Source organism: Prionailurus bengalensis, chromosome A2, assembly GCF_016509475.1.
Source record: "Prionailurus bengalensis isolate Pbe53 chromosome A2, Fcat_Pben_1.1_paternal_pri, whole genome shotgun sequence".
Classification (NCBI taxonomy): Eukaryota; Metazoa; Chordata; class Mammalia; order Carnivora; family Felidae; genus Prionailurus; species Prionailurus bengalensis.
This window is the reverse complement of record NC_057348.1, coordinates 10,014,117-10,024,568: the sequence shown is the minus strand read 5'-3', so window position 1 is coordinate 10,024,568 and position 10,452 is coordinate 10,014,117. Positions and strand designations below refer to the sequence as shown.

The following is a 10,452-nucleotide window of genomic DNA, read 5'->3' as shown; positions in this document are numbered from 1 at the left end:
TCCCTGCCAATCACCGCGGGCGCCGGCACCGCCCTTCCCGCCCTCTTAGGCGAGCGCCGCGCGCCACCGCTAGGCAGTTGGCGGCGCTGCCCTCCGCCGGGATGAGTCTCCCGGAAGGACTGGGCGAAGCGCGGGCCACGCTGGTGCGGGAACCTTCGGGATTGGCCGATAGGAGCCCCGCTCTCTGATTCCGCCCACCCCCTCCCTAGACACCCAAGTCGGAGACGCTGGGGATTGGTTCCCGGTGGACACCCGAAGAAGCCAAGAAATGGTTCCGCCCCCCTCGCGCATCCCGGAGAGGGAGCTCCACGGATTGGTCCGCGGAGGCTCGGCGCGCGCCGACCCCGCGCTCCAGGGTTGGCTGAGGGTGTGCTCGCGCTGCCGGAAAGCGTTGACGGTGATTGGCCGGAGGGTGGGGCCGGCTATTTGAAGGAGGCGCGCGGCCCAAATACGCATTTCAGTCCGCGGACAGAAGAGGCGGGAGCGGTTCTAGGTAACGCTACCCGGCTGACCACAGAGGACTTCGGCGCGGGCCCGGCCCCAGCTGTGGCCTCTGCCGCAGCCCGGCAAGGCGATGGCCAAGGTTTCTGTGCTGAACGTGGCGGTGCTGGAGAATCCGAGCCCTTTCCACAGCCCCTTCCGGTTCGAGATCAGCTTCGAGTGCAGTGAGGCCCTGGCGGACGGTGAGGCTGGGCCTGTGTGGAGATTCCCCCTCCCCCCGGCGGACCCCGACCTCCCCCGTGAAACAACTGATCTGCCTTCCAACCCTGATCTCCCTCTTTCCCTCCGCTTCAGCCCCAGCCTCCTTGTGGAGACTACCCCTGACACCCCATGGCCAACCCAACCCCCTGCCCGGGGTCACTCCAGTTATCCCTGTGGAGACCTCATCACCCCCCTCTTTTTTTCTGTGGAGCGCCTGCTGGGCACCTGTTTTCTCTGTAGAGACCTCAGTCTCCGTTCTTTAACCTGCAGAGACCTTCAGTCCCCCTATCTTCCCCAAACTCCCTCCCTTTTTCCGCAACGGAGCCCCTCTATCACCCTTTCTCCCTGTGAAATCCCTTTCCCCCGTGGCAAGACCTAATTCGCCCCTATCTCCCCATTTGCCTCCCAGTCCCCTCCCTAGCCTGCTGATATTTAAAACAACCCCACCCCCACCCCCACCCCCTTCTGATTGTTTTCTACCCCAAAGCACACATCCTAGAACCTGACTTCCCACCCCCTTAGCTAGGCCCCAGTTTTCCACTCTTGATACCCACCGGGGGAGGCAGGGCAGGTTTCCAGCTCCAGTGTTTCAAGATGACTTGGTCTCCCCAGCTTCGGTCCCTCCCTCCTCTCTGCCTGCTTTGATAAACACTCCTATTGGAGGGGTGGCATAGCCAGGCAAGCCTTAGCCGGCTCCCCCTGTCTGCCCACCAGGTTCCAGCTGATCTACCGAGGTGCTTCTTGCAACACTTTTGATGGTCTGACCTAGTCTCGGGGGGGTTGGGTGGGCCAGGCTGAGCCATGACGGTATCTGGCTTCAAACAACCGGCTGAGAGGTCAGAACTTTTTGTGCATCTTTTTCAGGGTGCTTTCACTGACGTACTTATTCATCTGTGTGTTATAAAGGTGGACATGGCTCTCATCTCACAGATGAGAAGACGGAAGCCACAAAGAATGAAAGACCTTTCAAGTAAAGGTCTATAAAAATCTAAAATGTAAGGTTGCCCAGGGACTCTTGGCACCACTTTCAGGAAGGAAGTACTCCATTAGACCAATTCTCCACTTGGTGGTTAAAGGAGAAGAAACAGCCGCTGAGGAGGTGGAGATCTGTGAGGCCCTGGTGTGCTAACTAGCACCTCTCAGCGGTAGGTGGGTGGTTTGTGGGAAAAGCCAGCCACTTGGATTAGCTTGGGGCTGATACGGTTTGAGATATGTGTGCTTTTGGGCCGGGCCAATGGATCAATCTCTCCTAGGTTCTTCTCCTTTTTAAATTAAGGAATCTGCTTGTGACTAACTATAGAATAAGCCCAGTTAAATCCTTTCTGGAACAGGGCAGGGTGTAAATAAATAATTAAAGTGTAGAATGACACTGTGGAATAAGATTTAATTTTAAAGCCAGGAGGAGATGTAAGGAGCTAATAGGTTAAGGGATTCACGGTTCCCAGAAGGCAGGAGATCGGGTTTCAAACAGCCTGTTTGCGCTCCTTGCATTTAAAAATGGTCGCATTGTCATTATCTAGTAGTTTTATTCCTAGGAAAACCCCTGCCCTGTTACTTTACTAATCTGTTTATAGACTCAGAGCAGGAAAGGCAAAAGTCCACCGCTGGTCGTTTTTTAATAGAAATGAGATGACTTCTCCAAGGTCACACAGCCGGTCTGTAGAAGTGTTGACACTAAAGTTTGTCTCTGAGTCCTGAGTCCAGAGTTCTCCGCTTTTACTATAACCCGGGAAAGAAAGAATGCATCCCTCATTTTAGAAATGGAACGTAGGGGCGCCTGGGTGGCACAGTCGGTTGAGCGTCCGACTTCAGCCAGGTCACGATCTCCCGGTCCGTGGGTTCGAGCCCCGCGTCAGGCTCTGGGCTGATGGCTCAGAGCCTGGAGCCTGTTTCCGATTCTGTGTCTCCCTCTCTCTCTGCCCCTCACCCGTTCATGCTCTGTCTCTCTCTGTCCCAAAAATAAATAAATGTTGAAAAAAATAATAATAATAAATAAATACATCTAGAAATGGAACGTAAATGGAACTGAGCGTAGAATTTATTTTCACACCAGGACACTCTCAAAAGAGAATGAGGAGAGTGCTATTACTAATTACACCCAGACAATAAAGCTTTTGCTCAGAGAAATTCAAGTTGGAAAGCAAACTCTGGCCTGAAAATCCAGACTCTGGTTCTATCCCTAGGGCTATCCATGACTCTGACCTGCCAACCTGCTCTCTGCCTCTTCCTGGACTTCTTCCCATGGAGCAGAGAGAATCCGTTTCCTGACTCCCAAACAGATGGAGGGGGCCTGGCTTTAGGAGTCTCTCAGATTCTGGAGAAATCTCAGTCCTGTCACCTTGACACTGGCAACTGAAGACCTGACAAAAGACCCAACCCCCAGTCATTGGCTGACCGTGTTTCCCAAGGGCCCTGGGCCCCTTTGGTTCTTTTTTCTCCTCAGCAACTGGAAATAGATGCTTCCAAGGCATAGGTCCACGTTTAATACATTACGTGTGTTTTTCCTCTGTTTCATGGAGAAATTCAACAGCTGCTGTTTGAATAAGTCATGGAAGCAGATGTTCTGACCCACAGCTGTCACCGTGGTCAGATCAGGGTTCGTCTATATGATTATGAAAAACGGCAAAGTGATAAACAGAAAAAAGCCTCCTACATGGGCGGTTTCTGTGTTGTGTTGTGTTTTAAGGCAGGAAACATTCTCCAGCTAGTTCAACTAACGATAGTTTTTTGCATGGCTTTAATCAGGTTGTTGGTTTTGGTTTTGTTTTCATATATAGTGGAGGAGCATGTTGTCAGGTGTTCGGTTGTAAAGTTAGAGCGTGAAGACAAAATTGAATATTGTCAAGTTACCCTTGAAGTTGCCTAAAAAGTTAGGTGCACCATGTTTCATAGGTACAATTGAGTCCTGTATTCCAGAGGAATGAGTTTGTGCTGTGTTGGTGATTGACGTCCCACATCTAATTCTAAAGAATGGTTATATTCCAAAATGAAGCCACCTAGGAATGCTTCTGTTTAAAACACTGGCAAGTTTAAGGTGATCCAATTTGTAGGCCTTTATCTCAATCATCTGCTATCTTCCATGGATGACTTCAGCAGCTCCTCTAACCCTCGAGTCAATATTTCACTATGGCCTTCTGTTAATTCTCTGATTTCTTAACGGCCCGCATTGAGGGAGCCGTTGCGGCCCGTTTGCCTGGCTGCCAGCACAGCATGCTTTCTCTTCTGGTCAGCACCCACTCCGGTCGCTGTTTAGGTTTTGCCAGTGGTGTTGGACATCAGGTGCCTGTGGCCTTCGCGGGGCCTGCTCTCCTTCAGGCTCCTTTTTCCTGAGTAGAGGGCCTGGGTAAAACTGCAAAGCGACAGAAAGTCAGTGTATCAAGGAAGAGCTTGGGGCTCAGGTGTCAAACCTCCGTAGTTGTGGCCCCGCATAGCTGTGTTTCCAAAGTTGGATGCTCTTGTGGGACACTGGACCAAGAAACAGGGCAACTTCAACAACAGTTTACTTCCTGTGAAACTTCCCCCCGCCCCGCCCCTGGCTGCTGGAGCTGTGGGTTGTGTAATTTCAAAGAACCCAAAATAAGTTTCAGGTCTCCTGCCAAGCCTCCGTGTACTAGCGTGACCTTGCCCCTGATACACTTGGACCTCCTGCAAGAGGCAGCGGTGACCAGGGATTTCCGGCGCTTGATGGGCCGGGTCTCTCCTTCAGCACTTTTCCTTTCACCTTGCTAGAACATACTCAGGGATGAGATCCCCCCACTGGATGGGATGAAAGAGCTGGGGTTCGGAGGATCATCTTTTGGTGCCACATTTGTTGACTGAGTCACTGTCACCCAAGGGTCTAAGAGCCGGCATGAGTTGGTGCCTGATCTGGAAGACCTGGGGACTGGCTGGCTCCCCCAGTGGCCTCGTCTTCCCCCTCCTGCTGTCTGGCTCTCCTGCTGGATCGGAATCTGCTGCCATGCCCCAGTTGTCGAGGGATCTATTCAGTTCGGTGGCACCGGTCCCTGTGTGTGAAAGAGGATGCTGCTTCCTATCCCAGCACCCAGTGGGCAGAGCCCTGAAATGGCCCAATTCCCTGCTGTTCCCTCAGCACGCCTCTGTCACGTGGCGCCTAATTCAACCTCTGCCATACGGTTCACCCTCAGGCTCTGAGATCCCCGAGTTCCCCCAGAGGTGCAGAGTCGAGGTCGCTTGGCAAAGCTAGGCTCACAGGAGAAATTTCCCCCCTAGAATTAGAGGCTCGTGCCCCTTCCAGTGTACAGGACAGTGGTGCCCAGCACTTAGTGCCCAGGAGATGCCAGGTGGTCTTGAGAGTAAAACTCTTCCAGTATATTAAGGATCTGTCCAAAACTCGAGAAGACCCTTCCCCTGCCTTCGTGCTCCCCAGCTATTTCAAGTCCCTAACACCTCATATCCTTACAGACCTAGAGTGGAAGATCATTTATGTTGGCTCAGCGGAGAGTGAGGAGTTTGATCAAATCCTAGACTCTGTGCTGGTTGGGCCTGTTCCAGCAGGGAGACACATGTTCATCTTTCAGGTAAGAGAGACAAGGCCTGAGGCTTTGGCACCTAGAATTATCCTCTTCTGTCCAAAAGCACACGGTGTGGTTCAGTGGTTCAGGTTCAGAATTCTGGCTCTTGCTTTCAAGAACTCTGACCTCTCAGAAGTACTTCACACGTTTCCCTTTCCTCCACCTCTGTGTCATCGTTGTCACCATGAGCCACTGATCACAGTCGATTCTCCTTATTCACGGGAGTTATGCTCCAGAAGGTCGCTGTACATCCTGAATTAACGAATACTGAACCATTGCCCCTGGAAGAAATACGGATTAGGTTCCTAACAAGTCCTATTTTTGTCAACCAGTAAATATGTAAGCTTGTTTTATGTGTGTTTGTTTAAAGACCCTTTATTTAGTATTATTGTTGGTTCATTCCCATTGACCTCCTGGCCAACAGCACTGTAACTCATGCCTGAAAAAAGCTTATCTAACACACGTATTTTCTCCATAAGGCACATCATCACCTTCTTGCCCTTAGGGACCCTAGACAGTAGTAAGCACTATGCTTGGTGGCCTTTTTTTTTTTTTTTTTTTTAATGTTTATTTTTGAGACAGAGACAGTGAGAGGGGGGAGGGGCAGAGAGAGAGGGAGACACAGAATCTGAAGCAGCAGGCTCCACACTCCACGGCTCCACACTGTCAGCACAGAGCCTGACGTGGGGCTCGAACTCACTAACCGTGAGATCATGACCTGAGCCAAAGTCGGACACTTAACCAACTGCCACCTAGGCACCCCGGTGGCCTTTTTTTTTTTTTTTTTTTTTTTTTTAATGTTTGTTTATTTTTGAGAGAGAGAGAGACACGCACGCACGTGAGTGGGGGAGAGGCGGAGAAGGAGGGGGACAGAGGATCCAAAGCAGGCCTCACACTGACAGCAGTGAGCCGACGTGGGGCTTGAACTCACGAACCGTGAGATCATGGTCTGAGCTGAAGTTGGACGCTCAACCAACTGAGCCACCCAGGCACCTCTGGTGGCCATTTTAAACTGCAAAATCACCAACAAAAAGCACCAAAATGTGAGAAACATGGCATTAAAAAGACCACAAAAAGGATGCTCATTTACAATATGATGACCTCACCTGGGAACACGTACATCAGACAACTCAAGATTTTTCCCCACTCTGTGCATGTCCTCAAATGACCACGAAAACACCCCAATTTTGAGGTTACAGATAACTACTACTAATTAGCAAGAAGGCGAATTCACAAATGAAGATTCACTATAGCTGCTACATGACTCTAATCCAGTGCCACAGGGGCTGCAGGAGCACAGGTACAGGGCAATTCTTAACGCTCCCTGAAGTTTGAGAGGCTTTGCTCAAATCCTCACCTACCTCCCCCTCTGCTCCTCCCACCCCAGTCCAAGCAACTCCATTTCATGCTGTTAGGAGGTGTTACCTCATCCACCTGTATCCAGGCCCTAGTGAGCCCACCTACTCCACTCCACAGGCAGGGCTGGCGTCCCGAGCATTCGGCCCATGCAGCCACAAGGGGCCTTGCACCCGGCACAATGTTCTGCTGTCGCTGGCTGAAACTTACTAACTTGTGAACAAGGGACCCCATGTTTCATTTGGTTATATTGGTTTCATTTTGCACCCGTTACACAGCTGCTCCTGTCCATAACAACACACCCCAAATCTGTCCACGTCTGTCCTCTACTTCCTGGTTTAAGTTTGTCCCTGCTCCAGGATGACTGCTGTAACCTCCTGCCCAGTATCCCTGCTCTAACAGCAGCCGGCCGTCCTCTTGTCAGTGTCCCACACTGCCACTCTTTTTTTTTTTTTTTTTAATGTTTATTTTTGAGAGAGAGAGACAGCACACGCAGGGGAGGGGCAGAGGCAGAGACACAGAATCCGAAGCACGCTCCAGGCTCTGAGCTGTCAGCACAGCCCTATGCAGGGCTCAAACCCATGGACTGAGATCATGACCTGAGCCGAAGTTGGACGCCTAACCAACTAACAGACTGAGCCACCAGGCGCCCTGAGAGTTGACTCAATTTTGAAAAAAAATTTTTTTTAAGTTTTAATTTCTGTAAGAGCGAGCATAAGCAGGGAAGGGGCCCGACACAGGGCTTGAACTCAGGAACCATGAGATCATGACCTGAGCTCAAGTCAGACCCTTAACCAGCTGAGCCACCCAGGCACCCCTGCCAGTCTTCTTCACAGACCCCTTATCTCCTGCTAAACATTCTTGGTCTTTCCTGAGCCTTTAACTGGCCCAAAAGGCCCTGGGTGGCCTGGTACCAACCTGCCCACCTGTTCAGCCTTATCTTATGCTGCCCTCCCCCCCTGCTCACTACACTCCTCAGCACCACTTCCTTCTTTGTGGCACTTGTCACACTGAGCATTTTACAGGCATTTGCGGGATTGATTCTGTCTTCCCCACTCGATTAAAAACTCCCGTTGGCAGAGACCATACTTTGGCTCAGTAAAATATGTGTTGCTTGAAAATCGTTGTATTCCTGGTTGAGGTGTGGCTGTGCAGTCAGTACTAAGGCCCAGGATGTGTTTCCTCTAGGCTGACGCCCCCAACCCATCCCTCATCCCCGAGACCGATGCCGTGGGTGTGACCGTGGTCCTCATCACCTGCACGTACCACGGACAGGAGTTCATCCGTGTGGGCTACTATGTCAACAACGAATACCCCAATCCCGAGCTGCGGGAGAACCCACCCCTGAAGCCAGACTTCTCTCAGGTGGGGCTTGTCTCTGCACTTCCTGCTTCAGACAGGCTGGCTCCTTTGCACCTGGGGGAGTTGACTCATTGGAACTGGGAGCCAAGGTCACTTCTGAAGGTTTTCAAGCCATCCTCAGATCTTGCAGCTCCAGACTAGAACTGGAGAGAGAAAGGTCTTTTGTTTCTCAGAAGCACCCCTCGCAGAATCAAGATTAGATAGGTCCCAGCCCTAAGTCATGGTACACAGACGCTCCCTGGAGTTCTACATGTAGTTGTTGATGGAGATGGAATAAGTGAGATCTGTTCTTCCTAACTTTGGGGCAGGGGTTTGGGGGGCCCCGGCTCTGTGGGAGTAATGAGAGGGCATGCCGACAAGGGTTGACATTCCTCTTTCTGCCCCAGCTCCAGAGGAACATCTTGGCCTCGAACCCCCGCGTGACCCGCTTCCACATCAACTGGGACAACAACATGGACAGTCTAGAAGCCATAGAGAACCAGGACCCTGCCCTGGGCTGTGGCCTCCCCCTCAGCTGTGCTCCCATCAAGGGCTTGGGTCTCCCTGGCTGCATTCCTGGCCTCCTCCCCGAGAATTCCATGGACTGCATCTAGCTGCAGGGATCCAGGCCCAACCTGGGCCCAGCTGGGATTGTGGCCAGTCTCCTAGAGCATCTGGAGGGGGCAGGCGGGCCTCCCAGACAGTCCCATGGAGGCCATCTGGAGGACTCTGGGGCCATCAAATACACCAAGCTAGGCAGACATGGCTCTGAGGAAGGAGCGGGCCTCGGGTCTCTCCCAACCCTGACCCAGGAGGATCATCTGACCTCTAGTGCCCAGGCCTGTAAGAAGTGGGTACTTCAGTTTTTAATTCTTTGTGACTTGTGTCTTTTCTCCTTTCCACACACACTATAAATTCCACCTGCAGGCCTTTGTGCCACCATGGTCCTGTGAATACCACTGACCCAAAATTCTTCCCACAGACCTCCCTGCCCTGCCTTGAGACTTTCTTGGTCAATGTCTGGCAAGGCTCCAGCACTATTGAGACAAAGGCTGTCATTCCTGTCCCTTTCCAAACATCTGAGCTGATCCACCCAGCTTTTTGGAGTCACAGGCAAGAAATCTTGGTTAGAAGGTGGACTTGGACATAATTTCTGTCCTTCCAGGACAGTTTTTAGGTCTTTTCAATCCAACAGCCTCTGGAAAACCTCTGTTCCCAAAGCTGTGCTCAGCAGGATGCTGAGGAATGATGGTCCAACTCTCAGTCACAGCCACCTTCCTGTCATCTCCTAACTGGATCCGGCTTTCCCTGGAGGCTGTCACAGTGGGAGGATGGCATGTTGGAGGAGTCCGCTGTCCTCTGTCCATCTCGGTGTCGGCATCGGGCCCCTCTGCAAAGACCTCATGCTCTCAGGCCACAGACAGACTACAGGCACAGGAAACAGTAGGGACTCTGGAAACCTCTCCTCCTGCCATGCTGCCCCTGCCACGCCCGGCCCTCTCGCTGCTACGTGGATGCTGTTGTGATTGCAGTTTGTGTATTAAAAGGTTTTTATATTAAACATGTTTGGTTGGTCTAAAAATAAAAAGCACTTCATCTAGACTGTTTCTGCTTTTGTCTTAGGTGGGCTGACCATCTCTTGTCCATCTCTCCTCGTGACATGCTGAGGGGGGCTCTTGCCCCAGACAGTGGGTTGACTGTCCCGTGTTCCCTTGCTTAGCTTCTTACCCTAGTCTTAATTGGTTACCTAACTGTACTCCAGACTGGGAGGGATTTTTCATTGTCAAAAGTTAAGCAACCCAGCTGTTCCGGATAGAGCATAACCAGTGATTTTTTAGACTTTGCCCTTGACCCACAGGAAGAAGTTAACATCATGCTCCAAGGACACACACAGCAACATATTAAATTTTACTTTACTTTGTAACCCCACAGCCCAGGGCAGACTTGTCTGGCTGGTGAGCCATTTCCCCATAATTTACAGAAGTGCCCAGACACTTACCTCCCGGAAACTGGTGGACCTAGGAACATGGGTGCAGACAACTATTGGATAGGGTGCAGGTTGTAGAAGCCTATAGGCAGGACAGCAAATTGGCTCGTAGACCTGAGACTAGCTAGCCCTCTGAGTCAAGATAGCTGGCTCATCCAGCCCCCCTCCCCTCTTGGCACCTTCTGTTTGGGTCTTCTGCAGTGTTTCTCAAGCAGGGACAATTTAACAATGTCTGGAGATGGTTGCGGGGGGGGGCGGGGGGGGCTTCTACTGGCATCCAGTGGGTAGAGACAGGATGCCTTTAAACCTTCAGTGCGCAAGACAGCCCCCTTCCCCAACAAAGTATGACCCTGCCCCAAATGTCAGTAGTGTGGCAGAGAGAAACTGACCTCAGGCTGTGTTTTAAAAGGGCACCCAGAAAAATGGTCATCTTTATTGTTCTGGGACAAAAGGAATCCTCAGCCTTGGCTATGCCCCAGACTCCTCATCTGTAAAATGGGAGTGATGCTAATAGTACCTCCGTGATAGGAGTGT

The 10,452-nt window shown here is 51.5% G+C and overlaps 1 protein-coding gene across 1 annotated transcript; it reads left to right on the top strand.

The window, feature by feature from the left end:
• The first annotated feature begins 167 nt into the window (after positions 1-167).
• On the top strand, positions 168-9,531 carry ASF1B (anti-silencing function 1B histone chaperone). The gene is made up of 4 exons (XM_043586808.1): positions 168-683; positions 5,125-5,240; positions 7,779-7,955; positions 8,339-9,531. The coding sequence occupies exons 1-4, from the start codon at positions 575-577 to the stop codon at positions 8,543-8,545; spliced, it is 609 nt and encodes a 202-aa protein (XP_043442743.1). The 5' UTR covers positions 168-574; the 3' UTR covers positions 8,546-9,531.
• Positions 9,532-10,452: the final 921 nt, after the last annotated feature.

Coding starts and splice junctions, on each gene's coding strand:
- ASF1B (XM_043586808.1), top strand. CDS start 575: ATGGCCAAGGTTTCTGTGCTGAACGTGGCGGTGCTGGAGAATCCGAGC. Junction 684..5,124: donor CAGTGAGGCCCTGGCGGACG/GTGAGGCTGGGC, acceptor ATATCCTTACAG/ACCTAGAGTGGAAGATCATT. Junction 7,956..8,338: donor TGAAGCCAGACTTCTCTCAG/GTGGGGCTTGTC, acceptor TTTCTGCCCCAG/CTCCAGAGGAACATCTTGGC.